The 22096-nt window shown below is 39.0% G+C and overlaps 1 protein-coding gene and 1 pseudogene across 3 annotated transcripts in view; both read left to right on the forward strand.

The window, feature by feature from the left end:
• The window catches only part of LOC148729783 (uncharacterized), a 142417-nt pseudogene that overhangs the window by 54886 nt on the left and 65435 nt on the right, over window positions 1–22096 (forward strand).
• Window positions 8365–22096, forward strand: part of LOC111343536 (retrovirus-related Pol polyprotein from transposon opus) — a 34471-nt gene continuing 20739 nt past the window's right edge. For 2 of the 3 annotated variants that reach the window (XM_088762179.1, XM_088762180.1), the window contains exons 1-3: window positions 16924–17354; window positions 18336–18423; window positions 21939–22046. In XM_088762179.1, coding sequence (XP_088618305.1) covers window positions 17058–17354; window positions 18336–18423; window positions 21939–22046 — 493 coding nt within the window. In that variant the 5' untranslated portion in view covers window positions 16924–17057. Of the gene's footprint in view, window positions 8479–11965; window positions 12229–13748; window positions 13876–14615; window positions 14692–16923; window positions 17355–18335; window positions 18424–21938; window positions 22047–22096 lie in introns of those variants that run through there. The other variant, XM_088762178.1, reaches the window with a different exon arrangement.

Below are 22096 nucleotides of genomic sequence, written 5' to 3' on the forward strand. Positions count from 1 at the left end.
GCCTGCTCCCAGTTGGCTTGTTAGCTCAATTGGTAGAGCGCTGCACTAGTATCGTAGAGGTCAGTGGTTCGAATCCCGTACAGGCCTGAAATTTTTTTCAGGTCTGATTTTCACTATTGCTCAAATAGTGCTTTACTGCGAAGGATCGTTCTCATATACGTCTCATAACCGCAGTTCACACATATGTTTCATATGTTTGTTGTTGTATGCTGATCATCATGAGATAATTTGCTTTGGCCAAAAAGAAGCGTAAGATATCTTTTTTAACCGTTCAAATCAAAAATTTTACACAAAACCATGTCCGGGCCCTGGTACCGAGCCAAATGGATTGATGACGTCACTGGTTGTGTTCACTCCGATAGCGTGGTTTATTTCACTCACTGTTTGTTTGTATCCGTGGGCGAAGGAGATGGCAGATATTGAAGTTTTGTCAAGTGAATCTTCTTCTGAACGAAGCGAAGTTGTCTCCAGTAGCGAAGAGGAAGATGGTGGCGTAAAATGGGGTTGACAGGTCTACACGACTCCCAAGCGTGTGTTTAGAGTAGCCTATTCAAAGTCTAGCCCTCACGGGTATGTCTTTGAGCGACCGCCCTCTTTTGTAAGATACGAGCGGCGGATTTTTGTATAGTTCGCTCAGTAGTGGTTGTGTTTCTATTAAATGCCAGTTTTTCATGAGAATTTGCTTTATGTGTGGCACTGAGTACGCACATCAGGGATTGCGTCTTTTTCGAATCGCTCGCCTTTGTAGATGTACAGCTATTCTTTTGACTGTCTCGATCGTTAAGTTGTCTTGATTGCTTTCAGCTTGCGCCACGCGCGCTGATTCGATCTTACTACAGTTCTTAGTGTTCAGTGTTCCAGCCGTTTTGGCTCGTTTTCTTTTCTTTATTTCGGTATTAAAACGACCAATTTCACGTTCATAGAAGCACATGATCGCCTTTACTGTTTCTTGCTCCGCGTTGTTAAGGATTTGCTTTATCTCATTTTTGAAATCCTCGTCTGCTCTTATTTTGGCCCTCGCCCTATAATGTAGGGATTCTGGGCATGTTCTGCTAGGCATTTGGTACAGAGGGATTTGTTCGTTATCCTCAGACTTGCCGAGTAGATCATCTTCAGTGGCGGTGTCGTATGAGGCTTCCATGTTTTCTTCATTTTCTGAATGGCATTGCTTTGGCCCGGGGCGTTTAGTAGCCCATCTACCGTTACAATATCTTTCAACATTTTCTGTAGATGGTCAGGCAAGATCGCGGTTTCGATCCTAATCTTGTGGATCTCGTCAGTTGCCGATTCACTAAATAGACTCGTAGAGACTCATTCTCGGTATCAGTCGGGAATTTTGCTCCCTATCAAGGCGAACCTCTCGCAGATAGCCAAGATGCCGATGTGGCCGCCGATGAATAAGACGAGGATGGCATTTTGCCCGAAATCCTCTTTTTCGGCCTCCCAACATGCAAGCCACACTCCATGCTTTTACCCTTTTTTCACAGAAGTACACAACCAGTGACGTCACAGGGCTGTTTTGGCCGCGCCAAGATGGCCGCCAATTTTGATCTCAGCCGGTCAACTTCGAATGGTTAAAAATGTACTTTCTGCTATACGTTGGCCCAAAAAAAGTACACAGCGTTTGCAAATAACGTTCAAATTCTATTATATTGCAAAAATCTCGGATATGAAAATTACGTTTCAGTAGCACTTTAACTAGGAATGTACCATGTACACAACCTCTTGGGTGACAGCCTTTCAACAGATCAGTTCTTATTACATTTGTCGTCAAAATAGCCTGAACTCTTTTCAACCTGAATTCACCAGCTATGGCAGAAAAAGAAAGAAACTTTGAGGAATTAAACTACAAGGGTAAAGTTTAAAGATGATGCTCATACGGGCTTTGAGCAAGCTACCCGAAAAGTTTTATTTAGCAACACTGGATGTATCAAGCCAATACACGACTATGTCACAGACGAAGGGCTCACCACTGTGGGCATATGGTATTTCACGGACTGGACTGGACTGGACTAGTAAAACGCGGACTAGTAAAACGCAGACTAGTAAAGCGCGGACTAGTAAAGCGCGGACTAGTAAAACGCGGACTAGTAAAACGCGGACTAGTAAAACGAAGACTAGTAAAACGCGGACTAGTAAAACGCGGACTAGTAAAACGCGGGCTAGTAAAACGCGGACTAGTAAAACGCGGACTAGTAAAGGGCGGACTAGTAAAACGCTGACTAGCAAAACGCGGACTAGCAAAACGCGGACTAGCAAAACGCGGACTGGTAAAACGCGGACTAGTAAAACGCGGACTAGTAAAACGCGGACTAGTAAAACGCGGACTAGTAAAGGGCGGATTAGTAAAACGCGGACTAGTAAAACGAGGACTAGTAAAACGCGGACTAGTAAAACGCGGACTAGTAAAACGCGGACTTAACAACAACAGCAACAAAAATAACAATTTCATACGAAGACGATCACAAGACTTAATGGCGAGCCAATTTAGTGAGTGACAATCCCTGTTTGACCTTTAAGCTACACATGGGTTTGACATGCACCAGATACAAACGAATTTATAAGTTTAGGCTAAGAAAGAATTTTATTCAGCACCAGTTCAAAATCCTAAAATACACTTTCGTCGTAAATTTCACGGCAGAAACGCAGGAATTCGATGAATAAAAGTCGCATTAAATCTCCTTATGTCTAGGTAGAAAGAGTCTCACTGACTTCAGCTTTTCGGTGGAAGAATAACCGATTTACACACGCCATTACAGAAAACAAACGTGCAGACTGACAACTCCAAAACACATATTCGCATTCACTTACAATTTGACTTTCCGTGACATTTTAAAACGGAACAGAGGTAAGTCTTCGAAGATTAATTGTCGTTGGAAATAAAAAATACTTTCCGTAAGATCTCTGTTTTTCTCTGTACGAGAAAATCGTCGCATGATCAGTTAACTCGTGTATGTTTGTCACACCAGTACTGCTGTTTAGCGTATGCTTCTTTACTGTTCAATTGACAGGTGTCACATCGTGACAGTTACTTTTCAAAAAAATGTTTGAAAATTGGTTCGGAAGCCTTTTAACTACCCTTACAAATAAAAATGTTTCGGCGAAAGCTTTCTCTTTAATTTGAATAAAGTTTGTTTTCTTTATAACTCACTCGCTATCAAATTGTTAAGTTCAAGAAGGATTTTCCCTTAATTAAACTCGTAATTGTAGCCCTAAATCATTCGGGTTCTTCAAATTAAAGAGCAAGTTAATGAGTATTACGTTTGTTATTACAAACCACGCTAAACCACTGTTGAGTTGTTTTTTTTACCACAATATCGACGTAAAAATTTCCGAGTCAACCATGTTTGAGAGCTGATAAAGGCATTGTGTGACACGTTGATGCGAGCAGTGTTAACTCTACTCTTATCGACGGCAAATTGGACAATCCGATAGTTACATGACTGCCAATTGTGGTCAAATGTTTGTTTTTCAATGCACCTCTCAACCAACCAAAAACACATTTAATTTCCTCTATTTTATTTTAACGCCCTCAAATGCAAAGTATTAACAATCACACGAAAGAAAACACCTGTAACCCATGAATATTACCTTGGTAATGTAATCTTACAATGCGTTCAGGAAGAAAATGATCTTGGTGTTACTAAATCCAGCACTCTTTCATGGGACTCGCACGTTATACGCATTGTACTCAAAGCCAATGGAATGCTAGGTCTTTTAAAGAGAACTTGCCCACTTATCACAGACATTAAAGTCAGGCGAACACTTTATCTACCTCTCGTGAAGTCACAGCTCTCTTATGCGACAGAGGTATGGTCTCCTGCTAGTGTCAATTTGAGAACGATCTTAGAAAGAGTCCAAAAAAAGGCACCCAACTCGCTGGATATTAAGAACTAGGTTTGGCGAGATGTCCTATAAACAACGACTGCTGACTCTTCGCTTACTACCATTAACTTATGACAGGAAACTCAGAGATCTTACCTTTCTCTATAAATGCATTTCTGGACATACCGACTTAAATACTGATAGGTACGTTACTTTTGTCACACATGGCCGATGTCGCTCTAAGAACCCTACTTTCGTACTAAAACCTGCTTACTGTAAAACTGCAACTTTTCAGTCTTCCTTTTTTAATAGAATTGTTAAACCCTGGAACATTATCTGTAATCTCGCCTCTCATGACAATTTTTGGAGTCTAAGTATTTTTAAAAATTTTCTGCGCGCCACTTATTTTACTTTACTGGACACTACTTATAATATTGACATGCCCTGCACCTGGTTTCTCTCCCGTAACTGCCTTTGCCATCGCTTTTAATTTTTATCTGACTGATTTTATTTGCACTGTACTGTACACTATCTAAAGTTAATCATAGTTAAACTATTTAAATTAAATTTTAGTTTATTATTGGATATATATTTTTTCTTTTTAGATTTCGGGTTGCGCCTCGCATGGGATTTTGTTTCCGTTCGCGCAATCCCATTTGGTCCTTTTTTTTTAATATTTCTTTTATTTCTGTATATAACTTATGAGACCAATAAAGTTGATAAACTAAACTAAACTAAACTAAATTAAATAGATCAACCGGAAAGGAGCGAGGGATCATTAACGTTCGGAGGAAAGCGTAACCCAGCATTCGAACAGGACCCCACACAAGAAACAGCCATGGGTGGACTAGGAATGCAATCACAGGGAGGTGACCTATGGAGAGATATCAGAACCAGGAATCTATGAGAGTGGCAATGTTGGTCGTCAGGCTCTATCCTAGGCTGATACGCACAGTAACATTAATGCACTGGTGGTAAATACAAGAATTCGATATCCGTATACGTAAACTACTGCGTTACTACTGCTAGCAAGGAAAGAAAGAATTACAAAGATCCAGGCCCGTTTTTTCATTAGCTTACTGAGAGATTTAGCACCGCGCAGAACTTTTGTATTCAATTATGTCTTTCTGAATTGGATTGTGTTCTCCTATATTCATGATTATGCTCTCCTGTATTGGATTATGTCCTCCGGCCTACATTGGAAGAGCCGGAGTGCGGTACAAATCGCAGCGGCTGACAGAGCTGGTTGGTGGGGTTGTGTTGAGGCCTTACGTGCCACATGGCATGAAGAAAGTAGGTGAGGGTGAAGGACATTGTATAATGCTTTCCTGTCTTGTCTTATACTATTCTGTGTTGAGTTATGGTAAAGTTAATTTGCTACGTCATATCCTGTATGGCACTTTGACGACTGAGAATGAGTGGGGAATGGGTCTAGTGTGTCAAAATGGCGGACCACGCGGACGATGATAACAGTCCTTCGCCTATCGATCAAGGATTCGAGCTGTTGCGAGAGGCGACAGATTTACTTTCCGGTGCTGCAGGCGGTAATAACCAGCCTTCTACAACTATCTCTACTTGTAATGCAAACAAGGCGGAGACAGCAGCCTATTACCCGGAGCTTTCATCTTCCATACTGACCCTCTGAGCCAACCCTGTCCCATATCTTTCTATTTTAAGAAGTACCTCCCACTGCGGTTTTCGCGGATGTTTTTATAATAGCCAATCATAAGAGAGCTGTCGTCTCTATTGTGTGATGTCTCTATTGTGTGATGTCTCTATTGTGTCACTTGCAGGCCGCACGAAATTATTTCAATAATGGCGGAAAGCGCGGAAAGATTAAAGAACCCCCGCAGATATCTCAGTTCTAAAAATAAAAAGATACGGGAAAGGGTTGACTCAAGGGTACAACTGAGGTGGAAGCTCCGGGTAATGGGCTCCTGGCGGAGAGAATTACCTCAAATCTGCGCACCCTTTTTTCTAGCTACAATGATGGTCATGGTAGTAGCCGTCGTCCAGCGCCACAGAGCAGAAATCAATTTTCTGCTCCTCCAAGAAAGAAAGGGAAGTATGCGCCCATGCTCGGACGAGGACTTTGCTGCAAAATCCGACGAGGAGGCTATTTCATTATTTTCATCGTGTCTGAACAATCAACAAAGCTAGAAAAAAACTGATCCCACCGCTTCAAATATCTTCCTTTTTTTTTCATGGTCCCCCTTTACGCATCGGCGTCGCTCCAATGATCACATGATTATTTAGAAACGTAGGTCGTGTATTGAATTGACTTCCGTTTTTTGCGCACGCGTCCTGACGTGACTATATATATGTTGACTGGTATAGTTTATAACTTGTAGAGGGGTTATTTGCAATTCAAGACCGTGCAGTAAACTTCGCTTGGAGATAAAGTTTCTTCAGAATTGAGCTTCGAATACAGAGCCGAGTAAGTAGTTTTTATTTTAGAGGTATGATTCAGTCCGCACAAAGATCTGCTCAATGATTATACGTGGTTTGTTCAAATAGTAAGAGTTCTGCACGCTATGTCCCGCCGATGTATGATCCTTTCGACAGATCTGACTCCTGTCGCTCCTTTAAAAAGGAAAACAGGGTCAGACAATCAATTTTCAATTTCTGTTTTCTTCATTTCATCAAAAATTTAGATTTCGGTAGACTGCTTTACTCTTCTTGGAGTAAAGCAGTTTTTTCACCTCGGACATTGTAAATGAAGCATTTCTTCATTGCAGCACGAGGTTAAATCCTAGAGTACGATCACGATGTTTTTACTTTAAGGAAAAAAACAATAAGCTCGTATTGAAGCTCACTGAGTCTTCATTTCCGCTGTATTTTCTCAATACAGCTCTTCCCGCGCGTTGAATTATTTCCAGAACATGCCTAATTCTTAATGAGCCACTTTTTCTCTCGGCCATGCTCATATAACATGACATGTGTAGTTTTACTTCAGCTAGCAGCTGCAGAGTAACTGTCCCCGTTAACGTTCAGTGTAGCCAGTTTAATTCAGTTTTAAAGTTTCAAAACTTTCAAGTTTGTTTTACCGTTCCATCCCTATTGGAATAAATCTTTTCAAGCGCAAAATGATCGTAACTTCGACTACGCTTTGAGAAAAGTATGAAAGTGTAGCTCTATTAGGTGACGAAATTAGCTTCGCAGTCAAAATCAACGGGTACTAATAAGCCACCTTTTTCGTTCTAATCACATTTGACGTTATCTTTGATTGAATTAAATAAAAAGATGCACGGCAATATGGAATCCATTTGTTAAAATATACGCACGCCAAACAAACCAGTTGCCAACTGATGGATAGCGTGATGCAATTTACCTAAGCGAGTCCTTTATCAGAAGTCACGCTTAGGTTTGTCTCTGATCACTTCCGTTTTTTCGCACGCAGAAACGAATATCACGTATTGGTTGATCACCAAACTACTCCACTTCCGTTTTTGCGCACGCAGAAATGGAAATCAAATATTTGAACATCAGCCAACTGCCGAGGTAGTCATCGTTCCGTCGCGCGACGAGTGAATACAAAACAAATACAAAGAAGAGGGGTGGGGAGAGGAAGATAGAAATTGTGATTTAAAATTCAAAAACCAAGAAATTTTCTACAATGGGAGCTCTTTCATTTAGAAAGGAAGTTGACTCTCTCGCTCCCTTGATCCAAAGTACGTTATGCTACTTTACGTTTACAGGAAAGTAATTCCTTCGGAAGTCTGGGCTTCGGAGTAATGTCAGCTTAAACCAATAGGACTCTTTTGACATTGTCGTCACCGTAATATTTCTCACCAAAAATTGAATGAAATTGTCCTTGAGGACCAGTCAACATTTAATATGAAGGAGGGGGGAGGGAAGTGGTGCGGGGGATTTTTATTGTGACAATGAAGCACTTACGTGATCCCCACTTAATTTATATGATGTTTTTTTTATCACCTCATACTGGTCTCATCATTTTTCATCAGATTATCAACAGCTCATCCTCTCATCATAAGATATGTATGGCAGAGAGTGAGGGGAATTACTGATGAGATATTGGGAGTGAAAGGGTTCGTACTCACGTCTCTTGAAACTTGTAATGCAAAAAAAAAAAAAAAAAACAATTTTACAATCATCGTAGCCCTCAATGCTGAGTTAACCGGGAAATTGTTCAGGCGTCCTCACCTCTACCCTCTGTTTTAGTTGCTTTAAAAAGGCGTTTTTAAAACAAACATTGCCTGAAACATGCTGGCAATAGTAGCCAGTTTCAAAGAAAAAGGCGCAGAAGAGTCAAGCTTGGAAGAGGACTCTGCTGACAGATCCGACGAGTAGGCTATTTCATTATTTAAATCGTGTCTAGAAAAGAAACTAAGGCAGAAAAAGATTGATCCCACCGTTTCAAATTTTCTTCTGTTTTCTTTCCATGGTCCCCCCTTGACGCATCGGCGTCACTCCAACACGACGAATGACCACATGTGTGTTTAGAAATGTGGGTCGTGTCTTGAAGCAACTTCCGTTTTTGCGCACGCATCCTGTCGTGACTAGATATAGATGTGTTATGTTAGACTGATATAGTTTACAATTTGTCGAGGGGTTATTTGTTGTTCAAGACCGTGCCATAAACTTCGCTTGGAGTTAAGTTTCTCCAGAATCAATCTTTGAATTCAGAGCCAAGTAAGTAGATTTTATTTTAAAAAATTGATTTCGTTCCACGCAAAGATCTGCTCAATGATTATCCATGGTTTCTTTACCTACAACTTTGAGATTATGTCGCGTCGATGTACGATTCTTTAGACAGATCTGACTTTTGTCGCTCCTTAAAAAAGGAAAATTGGGTCACTCAATCTTTTTTCAATTTCTATTTTCTTCATTCATTTTACCAAAATTTCGATTTGTAGATTTCGTTTACGTCTCCTTGAAGTAAAGCCATTTTTTCGCCTCGGATGTTGCGAATGAAGCATTTCTTCATTGAAGCACGAGGTTAATTCTTAGCGTACGATCACGATGTTTTTGTTTTACGGAAGTAACCAGTAAGCTCGTAGTGATGCTCTTAGCGTGCGCGCAATTCATACCTTATTTCTAATGAGCCACCATTTATTTTATGAATCTCCATATTCTCACGGCCATGCTCCTATATGATGACATGAGCACTTTCACTTTCAAATTAAGTTCCCGACCAGTTCAGCCGTGAGGTTTCGCCCAACAGACAATGAACGGTCCCTACCATAGACTTCTTCATAGAGTTTTCATTAGTTGGGTCACCCGATCACTTTCAATTTCTGTTTTCTTCGTTTCACCAAAATTTCGATAGATTCGTTTACGTCTCCCTTGAGATTAAACAGTTTTTTTGGCTCAGATGTTGCGAGTGAAGCATTTCCTCATTGAAGCGCGACGTTAATTCTTAGAGTACGATTACAATGCTTTTCCTTTACAGCAGAAAACAGTAAGCTCGCATTGAGGCTTAGTAAGTTTTCATTCCTACTGTATTTTCACAATACTGCTCTTCCCATGTTTTGAACTATTTTCATAGCATACCCAATTCCTGATGAGCCGATATTTATTTTACAAATCTCTATATTCTCACGGCCATGCTCATCTAACATGACATGTGCAGTTTCACTTTAACTAGCAGCTGCAAATTAAGTTCCCTTCCACTTTAGCCGTGAGGTTGCAAACTTTCAAGTTTGTTTTTCCGTTCCATCTCGATTGGGATAGATCTTTTGAAGCTCAGAATGAAAGCAAATTCACACTTTGAGCAAAGAATGAAGGTGTTGCTCTATCAGGCGACGTAATTAGCTTCGCAGTTAAAATCAGCCAGCACTCCCGAACCACCTTTTTCGGTCTAACCAGATTTGACGTCATCTTTCATTTAATTACTGAAAAGACACACGGCAATATGAAATCTGTTTGTATATACGCACGCCAAACATGAACCAGTTGTCAACTGATGTATAGCGTGATGTAATTTACATAGCAGAGTCCTCTATCAGAAGTCACGCTTAGCTTTGTTTCTGACCACTTCCGTTTCTGCGCACGCAGAGACGGAAATCACGTATTAGTTAATCACCAAACGGATTCACACATTGACTAAACACCAACTGCTTGTCGAAGTAATAGGAAGTTTACAAAAATCACGACAGCAACGGGAACGTCACTAAACAAAAAGGTTTAATGAGCAGAACAGTGGCTGTGCACATGCCGTCGTCGTTCCCTAATCTTCGTTCCGTCACGCGGCGAGTGATCACGTGCTTGTTTTTAATTTAACGCTAACTTCCGTTTGTGATCACGCAGTTAGCCTGCGTCATTTTTCGAAGCGCGTTTAAGGTTATGTTTATGTTCCTCTACGGTTCCTTCCTTCTCCAAAATTTCCAGAGTAGTTCAAAGTCAATTCGAATCGACGCTGGAAAAGAAAATCACTCAACTTCCTTTCCAGAAATTTATGTTGTAGGCTTCCATTCGAGTCTTTGTAAGAGGAAAATTCCCCAGCAACAGACGCCTTATCCATGAATCAGAAAATATACGGCTTATCTACCTACGGATGCACACGCGAACTGTCTAAAACATGGACTAGACTTCTCATAAGACTTTTACAAGATGTGAATGTCTATTCACGCTCTCTTTATGTTAACTACTGAACGAAAACGTTGTGCGTTTACCGAAATTTCTGCATGTCAAAGTGGCTGTGTGTCACTGAACGTACAGCCATTTTCCGAAATAAAAATGACTAATCTCTGGAAATTTATAGCCAATATTAGCCTTCTGCACCCAATAATGACAATCTTGGGGTTTCTCCAAGGCTACTGGTCCTTCAGAATTTTGCTAAGCAAATGAAGGTTTTAAGTACCTCTGGAATCTGTAGAACTCTATCTGTTCTTCGCTTAGCAGAACCACGACTTCTCTGAGGGTTGCAGTGGTAATATTGGCGTTGGTAACCTCATCTGTGGTTGCCAAAAAAAATGAGACTTAAGCATGACTGTCTTATTCAAGAAAGCAGAGTGGTCGTAGCTAGTATCTCCTTTCGCCATATCTAGCTGTTAAACTGTTGTTGCTGTTCCCTCGAGATCACTGTAAATTTGAAGAGCTTGAGCTTTGAATCGATTGGCATGTTAGCGTAATGGGACATTACATTACATGCTCTTTCCAGGCATCTGGTTGAAACAAAATGCTCTCTGCTGTCTGCTCATCTCTCTATTGATCAGGCACGCATACACTCTTTTTTTTTCTAAGAACGTCTAATTTCGGAGCAAGGCTGAACGTTATGTTTTTTGCGATTTGAGGCTGAAAACGAAAATCAGTAAATCAGTGTTAATGTTACACAAAACATGCCCTTAGGTATTTTGGTTAAGTTACATTTGTTACCTTGATTTTATGCTTGTCCTTTAAGATACAGATTAGCTAAATAAAAACGTTCTTAATGGACTCTGCCTGAGGAATGTTCTTAATACGTTCTTAGAATTTTGGTTAATCTAGCTCAGCCACAACGTTCTTTTGAAAAGGATTCTCATAAAAAGAAAAAAAGTTGTATAAAATAGTTTTATGTGAGAGAGTCACCTTGTAGTACCAGCACAGTTGATTTGCTTTGTACCTGGAATTCCTGACAGAATGGCAAAAAATTGCGCATATATATCATGCTCAAATTTAGACAATCCTGCATAATATCTTTGGGCAACAGCCAAATCCTGAATCTAACTAGAAAATTTTTTTGCTTCACTAGAAAACTCCACACAATATTTTTTGTGACATCTTCAAATTAAATACCTAATTAAATATACCCAATACCCAAGAATACCCAATCAGACACTAAGTTGGGTCTGTAATGCAGAAAAAGATGAGGATTTTTGCCTACATTTTGAATAGTGTCTTTTTGAAACAGGTCTACTTGCTGTTTTTGACTTTTTTGACTTTTCTAATTTCTTTAACTTCCTCCTCGGTGTCCTCATGATAGGTTGATACAACAAAATAACAGTTGACTTGTTTTGAAAACAGCCTATTGCATTGTTTTCTTCTCAATGAACAATGTTGCAATAATTCCTTTACCACCACATTAAGTTAGTAAACTTATTTTGTTATTCAACCGATTCTGTGAGAAATATTTTTGAGACATTTAGATTTATGATCAAATAGTAATTTCTAAACAAACTAATTTTGATTTGCTTTTCAGATGTGATTATCAATAACAATGGATGAAAAATTACACTCTGAGAGTGGGAGAGGGATTCATTGTCACAATGTGACAGTCTTGTTATCCAGTAATGTTACCAAGAGAAATGATCAAATATGTATGCCAACCACAATTGATATGGCAAAGCTTAAAAAGAAAGGAAAAGGGCAATTTGTTAACAATGTAGAATTCAATATTAACATGTCAGAAGAAGATGTAAAGAGGAGACTTCTTTCACATTTTCCAAATTTGGAAAATCAAATGTAAGTATATTTTATGTACATGTAATTGTTTAGTATTCCACTTAATTTCAGCATTTTTCCCAAAGAATGCAGCAGTATATACAAATTGGTGATGGTATTACATTGAAAAACAGGGCAAAATTCAGGGATCATGTTTATTGTAGGTGGTCTCAACTAATAAATCGGTTGGTTGACAGTCTGCTGATATATTGAGCAACTGTCAGTTCACAGTTGGCTTATACTCAGTCAAGACTCACTCGATAGTCTGTTGATTTTGATCAAGATGTATGTTGGCCTACATAGAGTTTACTTCACCAATACTTCACCGAATCTTCACCAATACCTTGCTGATGTCTTGCTAACAATTCATTGAGTATGTTACGGTTGCAGTGAAGCTCACATGCTAATATGGAGAGATTCCACTTTGCTGCATGTCAGATTTAGGCGTGAGAAGTTTCCTCAATCAGTGCATTGTGTATGAGACTTCAGGTTACGATACACCTTCCCTGCAGCTTTTGGAATTTGCTTGCCCTTCCATTCTAGCTGAGGCATGCAAAGCAGATATGTAGCCTGTAAATAGGGAGAACAAAAGGTTAAATTGTGGCAAACTGGTTTACTGCCATTCTGTGATGCCTCCACCAGTGGTCCAAACCTGATCCATTCCATTAACTGAAAAGCTGATCATCGCTCTGAAAAGCCATTTCATATGAACACCACGTGACTAATAAGGAGCAATTGTGAGAAAAATTACCCTACCTCTCCTTTGACCTTTAGGACAGTTATTAACTTTCATGCAGCTTCTTCTCTACATCAGTGTCTGATCTGGCCTTATAACATAAACCTCGTTTTGACTTCAAACTTAATTTCCTTGCATAAATTATAATTAGGTGGCAATTGAATTAGATCTATCTTTTAAACATTTGTCCAATCAAAGTAAAGGTACATTAACACTACTCCAAAGCCAGTTTTCATGTACACACCAAAAAAGAAGGGAACATTTGTAGAAATTAGCTAGCCCACATGCTTTTAATGGTACATATATCTAGGTGTTGAATTGACCTGCATATGGTAAGGTTGATGATTGAGTGTTACGTCAATTTATTTAAAACTTTCCTTGTGATTAAACACTTCGTTTTTTCTTATTATTGTTTTGTCTCATGAGCATTTTGTTATGCACTTTAAATTCAACTTTGCAATTTGTATATATCACACTGATATCATTAATATCAGACAAATATCAGACTAATATCAACATCAGAACTGGAGATGACAGAAACTGACGAAATTTGTATTTTAAAAATGTTATTTATTTTCTTAAATTTGACCTATCTTCCCTTATCCATATCGCCTTGCTCCTATTATATTTGGCAGTATGTATATATGCTAGACAAGCATTACAATAGTCATTGCAATTTTGGAGCATTAAAGCAGACGTTTGACCTGAATGTGTCTTCCCTGACAGTACTTTTGTTAAAAGTCATTATTGACTAGCTTTTAAATGTTTGTAATCTTGTAACAGCTGTTGTTCATTTGTTTATTAGATTTTTTTGTGCCTCCGCGGTTGACAAAGGCACACAGCTGGAGTTTCATGGGGAAAAATCAGTATGGGATGGGGAGTTCATGAAAAAGACCCTCAAGGGAAATTCAGCTCTTTACATCTTTACTGAGGTTGGTGAAAAAATAATGAGATCAAGTCTTGTGCAAAGAAAATAGAGGACAATAACTGGAAAAACTGATTGATGTCTGGAACTGTGACAAAAATTTCTGTTAGAATTTAGCTGTTTAATTGCCAAGTCTAAATAAAATTTAATTAGGATGTTAACAGCTATACATGTAATTAATAGTGGAGAAACAAACTTATTTATTTGTCTCTCCCACTCTGTAATATCCAACAATGTACATACAGCATAATTAATTTATCCCTTGACTTTCATTGTGTCACCAAGACTTGCTGTATAATGTATGGCAGTTAACATGTTGCTGCAGCAATCAAATGATTTCGACCAAGTACTGGTAGAAAAACAATTTAATTGACAGATTTATTAATTAAATAAGGATTGTTACAGTTTTCAAGAAGCTGCCTCATCTGAGAAGACCCATACTGTGATGCATTTTTTAATACCTGCTGAATGACAGATATTTTGTAATATTTTCAATACTTTTGAAAAGTGAACAGGTGGCAAACATTTTTTCATGTTCACTGCAAAAATATATAAAGGATATTGAACACATGAGTATAGCCTCCATTAATGGTGCCAAAATATTCTTGGATATTTATCTTTGGACACCCATATATATCTGTTCCTTAGAGCTCAAAGTTTTCCTTAAGCGTCACTCAGAAATACCTGAGCATATTTTTTGCACCATTGTTCATGCACATAAAAATTTCTACAACTGTTTCTTTACAGATGACAGATTCTGAGTGGTCTGCAAGCACCTTGCCACAAGGACAAAATGTTCATACACAGTCCAGGCATTTTGCAGGTAATTTGTTTATTCAAAAGGTCAGTGTCAACTGAGATCTGCAGTGATTGTATTCTTAGCTGTCTCCTAAGATCATAGAGGCTAACCATTCATATATCCTTTCTAGCAGCATATCTGTTTTAGCCCATCCTCTTTTTAATAGTAAACGAAAGTCATGCAAATTTATCCAGTGTACATGCAGGACTTGATTGCTTAATTGTTACCTGGAAACCATGACAGGAAGATTAAGACGAAAATGACCAAGAAGTATTTGAGATAAGAGCTATATTCAAACTAATTCTTATTTTGCTGTGGAGAGTGAAAAATGTATATGCAAATTACAATCTATGTGTGTGTAAAACCTGCACAGAAGAATTCAGCACGCTTAGATTGTAATTTACTTGACTTCATGGCCAGAAAAATGCATACATGAACCATTGTGTTGACAATTCTGAAAGTTAATTGATGATTGTCTTTACAAACTGACTGGAGGTGCAGGTGGTTTGGGGCCTTTCAGGAGTCAGGAGGTTGAAAATTGAACGATATATTGACAGAGATGAATTCAGTTTTCAAATAATTTAAGTACAGAAGCATGTCTTAGACAGTCTACATAACGTAGACAGTATGAAATTGCAATTTGCCTGAATCTTATTGCCACAGTTTATCCATAAAGAAGTGAAAATAATCAGTTGTGAAAAAAAAAAGAAAAACAGCTACAAAGCTAGGTTCAGAATTAGAGAAATTGAAGTAACTTTGGCATCTAAAAATTTTTTTTCAGTCCTGTTAAAGAAATTTGTCAAGGAAGAATATAACACCAAATTTCAACTGTTTTATGAAACTAATTGCATTTTCGACACAAATGAACTGTGTGAGTCAATCTGCATCAAAAAACTTTTTTCTTCTATCAAAACCTAAATTATAAGCATGAAATAAATTAGTTAGCCTATCTAGTCTATTTCAATTAAGATTTTTTTAGTAATTCTACCCTGGAAGAGGCTTTAAACCAAACAATGATTCTTTGAGCTTATGATTGCTATGCTTGTCAATTTTTCCAACTTAAAAAAGCTACATGATATATGTATATCTATATATATACATACAGGAGAAGTAATGTGGCACACAAGGACTGACAACTTTGAGCAAAGGAAGACATACTCAATATTAAAATCTAAAAAGTTTAATAACTGATGAAGGTCTCAGACCGAAACGTTTTTATTAAACTTTTTAGATTTTTTTTAATTGAGTAAAATAATATATCTTCCTTCGCCTGAAGTTGTCCTTCCTCGTGTACCACATCACTTCTCCTATTGTTTATCGAGGTTTGGACTGCAAATCCTTTTGGATCCTTCTGAGTTTCGCGCCTAAGCGCTCATCAGACAGAACTTTCTGTCTTTCTTTCGCGCTTAGGCGTGAAACTCAGAGTCACAGAGAAGCATTGTAATAAAACGATGAACTACCTCTGAAGTCTTGAACCAGTTTGTTATAATTATATATATATATATATATATATATATATATATACAGTACTGTCTGCAGTTATATATATATATATATATATATATATATATATTTAACAATTATTCGCCAAAGGCGAGGTGAATATCATCGAATAATCCCCGAGACAAAGTCAAGGGGATTATTCGACAATATTCACCGAACCTGAGGCGAAAATTATTCATTGTTTTGGTATAATTTCAGAGCTGAACAACAGAGAAATTTCTAAAATCATAAAATTTTAGTAACACTTATTAACATTTTATTTTAACATTTTATATAAACCATGTGGAGCGGTTTAAATATCGTCATATAAGGAACCGCTCGACCAATGAGATTGCTGGAAACTGATCTTTGCTCAGCTCCGAAATTATACTAAATATATAATTTATATATTTATTTATGATGAATAAACTATGGTCATACACAATAATGCGCAAGAAAATTGCAATACAGTTAATCCCATAAAATTTCTGAGAACAGAGACCTGTAATGTACATTGCACATAAAACTTTTTTAAGTAGTCTCTATGTACTTGGCTTCCAGATAAAACGTCAGGAAAAAGGAAGAATGATGAAAGTGACCCTGCAGCTAAGAGAGCCAAAGAAGCTTCTGTTGAACCACCATTTTTCAATACAAGAACTCCCATTTTGTTTTATCCTGTAAATATGGCACAAATTGAACCACAGGGACATCCCGCAACATCAACAACGACAATGATGCAAAATCATATCAGCTTACAAAAGTTTTATGTAGACCAGTCTTCTAGAGCAACGGGCTTTCCGTAAAATTCCACTCCAGTCACACATACCAGAACAAGCAGCACTTTTGTTCCAGGCCAACAGACACAAGCTTCAGGGGGCACTTTACCATCAACCCCCACTCCAGTTTCTATGCTATCTTCTCCTCACCTAGTTAATTGGCAAACCTCAGCTGTTGGAAAAGATATCTTTGATTCATCACAGCTTGGCAACAGAATTCCAGTTAGAAATCTACCAGAACTTAGACAACAGACTCAGACAGGATTAGATCAGTATGTTTTGCAAAACAAAAGTAGTTTGCTTCTAGGAACATCTCAGAGTGCTGGTAGTAGCATAGCAAGTAGATGTGCGGGCACCAGTTTACATTCAGCCACCCAACAAAGAAGAGAAGATCAGGAACAATCTTACAAACCTGAAGTAGTCCCAGAGGTACAATTAAAAATGATCATTGTAGTTGATGAGAATTGTCTATGTGTATGGATAACGGGCTGAATAGCTAACTGCATGTTAGGATGCTTTGATTTCAGCTCATGTATTATTATAATCCCTTAAGCTGGGTTGAAATTCTGCTTTGATTATTATATATTAAAATATATGTTACATGTGTATGCTTTTAAATTGCTTGCTTGCTTGCAAGCTGCATTTGGCTAGCTGGGATTCCTAGTAATAAAAATAATTTCTCTTAACTTATGTTCACAATGAAGTTTTACTGAGTTTAAATGGTGCAAACTTTCCCACCAATCTATGGTCAATTTTTCTTGGTTCTAAAAAGGTAATTTTATGTTGATTATCTACTGAGTGTAGATAGTTTTATAAGGAATGGCAATTATTTATATTGAATCCACACTGTTAAAGAATTAAAGATTGTTTTACAATGCCATTGTCATATTTTAATCTGATGCTGGTAGTGTATGGTACATGTTACCCTTTAACTCCCATTAGATCTCTGATTGTTAATTCTTCACTCTAGCTGCTATACATTTCCCTGTATTACTTAGTTGTGAGAATTTGGTGTTGTATTAGATCAAAACAAAACTTCTATCTGATAAGTTGGAGTATTCTCTTAGTGACAATGTGACAGTACAATTTAACTAGCACTTGAATTATTGTTGTTTATTGGGCTCCCTGTGTAGTTTAGTGCCCGCGCACATGCCAGTGGAGTTGTTAGTCTGCACATGTCAGCGGACTCGTTTTTGTTAGGCTGCCATGTTGTTCAGCACGAGGTTTTGTTTAAAGTTGAACTTATCTTTCATTATACATTCTCATTACTTGTTAATCACTTCTGGGAGTTAGAGGGTTGAGAGACTGCATGATGATAAAAGGTGCTTGCCCTAATTATTGATTTTTTCATATATTTGAATTTTACTTTTGGTAACATACAAATTACTTTTTGAATTTATTTAAAAATAGGTAACTCTTCAGCCAGGGAATATTATTAATGGTGGACCAGTCTTTGCTTTTCCAACAACTGGATTTCAAGGTGATCTTACTGCAACTGGTATGTCTGTCATAATATTGTAATGTGTGGTTCCAGAAAATATCCCTACCCCCCATGGAAGACTTTTTGATTTGCACCCCCCACCCCCCAGGATTTTCCATTCCAGGGGGTCTTTGATGACACCCCCAACCCCCCAGGAATTTCCAGAATTTTAATGGGGGACTTCTTTAAACCACCCTTGGAAATTCAGTGGTTTTTCTACTTACAAAAAGAGGAAGTGAATACTAAGTTACGTTGGTTACGTAAATGCGGTAGAATTTTATTACAACACTGAAAACATAAAGGTTAACTTTAATAAAAATATAACGCTTTGTTAAGCTTATACTTTTAGCTTGTTCACCATCATTTTGGCAAATCATATCGGCGTTGTTTTTATGTAAGATTATAAGCTTAAACATCTGGGTTGCAAAATTTAAACTGATATAAAACGTCGACTGTTCCACGTACGTTTTCGTGATAACTCGGATGAGAACGTTTCACTCCCTTAAACAACTTTGCAAACGAAAGTAAATAAAACAGAAACTTACAAGGTTCCTTTGTCTACACATTTTATCACTTTCTTCAGATTGATTCTTATCTAAAGACCGAAAACTTTACTAGCACACACATGCTAACTGGGTTTCGTGAACATCGTCACGATTGGCAAGTAATTCATGGCAGTCTCCATATAGACTCCCTGTTACCCAGTCTCCATATAGACTCCCTGTTACCCATTCTCCCTCTGTACCCTGTGTACCCGTGTGTACCCTGTGTACCCGTGTGTACCCATGTGTACCCTGCATACCCCTGTGTACCCGTGTGTACCCATGTGTACCCTGTGTACCCGTGTGTACCCCTGTGTAACCTGTGTACCCATGTGTACCCTGTGTACCCATGTGTACCCTGTGTACCCATGTGTACCCTCTGTACCCTGTGTACCCTATGTACCCATGTGTACCCTGTGTACCCATGTGTACCCTGTGTACCTATGTGCACCCTGTGTACCCTGTGTACCCCTGTGTACCCGTGTGTACCCTGTGTACCCATGTGTGCCCTGTGTACTCTGTGTACCCTGTGTACCCTGTGTACCCTTGTGTACCCTGTGTACCCATGTGTACCCTGCGTACCCTGTGTACCCATGTGTACCCTGTGTATCCATGTGTACCCTGTGTACCCTGTGTACTCTGTGGACCCATGCATATCATGTATACCCTTGTATACCTCGTATACCTTTGTATACCTCGTATACCCTGTCTACCTTGTGTATCCTGTACACCCTGTATATTCATGTATACCTAAGTATACCCTGTATACCGTGTATACAGGAAACCTGGCAAACATCAGTTGGAATGAATGGAAGCTCTCTGGCCGTGCACAATCTCGTTTTGTATGTTCACAAATGAATTATGAATAACTTATTATGATTTTATCAGCCCGGGGGGGGGAAATCCCATATAAAATGGACTGGGATGCTCGTCTGCAATTTTGAAATAAACTCCTAAAGGAGACGAATGTATGCGTGGCCCAAGCGTTTTTGGACCCCTAAAGGAGACCATTTCAATATTTAATAACATGAATCGAGTAAATAAAGCCTGGAGCAATTGGCTCTTGAGTAATAGGCTCCTGAAAAAAAGAATTTTTAAGATACTTTCATCGCGTGCAACCCTAAAAGATACCTTTACGGCTTTACACGGGGTACACACGGGTACACACGGGTACACAGGGTACACAGGGTACACAGGGTACACAGGGTACACACGGGTACACAGGGTACACACGGGTACACAGGGTACACACGGGTACAAAGGGTACACACGGGTACACAGGGTACACAGGGTACACACGGGTACACAGGGTACACAGGGTACACAGGGTACACAGGGTACACACGGGTACACAGGGTACACACGGGTACACAGGGTACACAGGGTACACAGGGTACACACGGGTACACAGGGTACACAGGGTACACAGGGTACACAGGGTACACAGGGTACACAGGGTACACATGGGTACACAGGGTACACAGGGTACACAGGGTACACAGGGTACACAGGGAGAATGGGTCACAGGGAGTCTATATGGAGACTGGGTAACATGGAGTCTATATGGAGACTGCCATGAATTACTTGCCTCACGATTTACTACAGTAGCTAGGTAGCCGGACCTTCTGAAGATCGAGCAAGAAATGGGAACGAAAGTACTCCGACAACCGTGAATAATGGCAATATCTGACTCCGTTCCTAGCTTTGGGAGGTTGTAGCGCTAGCTTACTCGAAGAAAAACAGAAACATTAAAGCTTATAATGTTAACTTTATCTCAATGGCCAGGAGTACTGACTTTTGTTTCAAAACAACGTACGTGAATATGTTGTTGCGCTTCAGATCGATCGTATGTTGCTTTCAATGTTTTGTACGTGGTTCGTCACCCTTTGGAAAAGTAGTTTCCCACGAACCCCCTACACCTCGGAAATTACCGCCCTTGAACCCTCCTCCCCCTGAGAATTTCCAATAATCTTCCGTGGGGGGGTATGGATATTTTCTAGAACCACACAATTTGGTGCCAGCACAGGTAGCCCAAGCTCTGTCACAGGGTCTTTCCCAGTGAATAATTAAAGAGTTTGTACAATGGTTTAGTTGGACTTGCTTTTGAGCTCCGTAAATGTAAAGTTGTGTGAAATAATCAAAGAAATAAAGTCTTACCTCATAGAGAGTAGTTTGTGTTGTTCTCCTCGCCATTAGAGGCCGTTTTGATGTGTTTTAGCTTGACGCCCTAAATTACCGTGCATAAAATACGGGAAGGTCGGAAACTTCTGTTGACACATGCTCGCCAAAATCGCTCGAAAACAACACTTAAATACTTTCCCTCGAATTAAAACTCGGCAGCACGAAAGCCAAATAGTTTCCCTTTAAGTTCACCGAAAAAAATCCCAAAAACTTCGGTTTGTCGAGCAACCAATCCAGCGAGAATCTCAAATTAACGGCCGTTCGGAATTCTTCTAATGCGTAGAAGGAACCTCTTGTGCAGCTGAGAGACCGTTAATGCGCGGTCAACCTGGACCCTAGTCTTCACACATACTAAGGTACCCCGGGTAAACTCATCGACTTGACTAGATCGTCGATACTGTCCATCTTCACTGTTTTCAATGGATTTTTACAAATATCCTCTTACCCGGGGTACCTTAGTGTGTGTGAAGAGTTGGAACCCTAGCCTTCCCGTATTTTATGCACAGTAATTTAGGGCGTCAAGCTAAAACACATCAAAACGGCCTCAAATAGCGAGGAGAACAACACAGACTATTCTCTATGAAGGTAAGACTGTATTTCTTTGATTATTTTAGACAACTTTACATTTACGGAGCTCAAAAGCAAGTCCAACTAAACCACTTTATTCACAGTGAAAGAGCCTGTGACTGAGCTTGGGCCACCTGTGTTGTAATTTGATCTTAATCTTTTGGTCTGTTGTTCTTCACTTGGTAGTGGCTGAAATGCCAGGAATTGTAACAATAAACAATGACATCTGTTCATTACCTGTAGAGCCAAGTCCTAGCCAAAGATCACCTTTGACATATTTAGCTGACAACACAGCAGGAGGTCAAATTTCCTTAAACACTCAAGCCCTTGGGGCAAGCTTTACAGAACAAGGTAAACTCGTGCCATAATTTCAAAGCCAAGAAAAATTTAAATGCTGAAAA

Source organism: Stylophora pistillata, chromosome 5 (genome assembly GCF_964205215.1).
Source record: "Stylophora pistillata chromosome 5, jaStyPist1.2, whole genome shotgun sequence".
NCBI lineage: Eukaryota > Metazoa > Cnidaria > Anthozoa > Scleractinia > Pocilloporidae > Stylophora > Stylophora pistillata.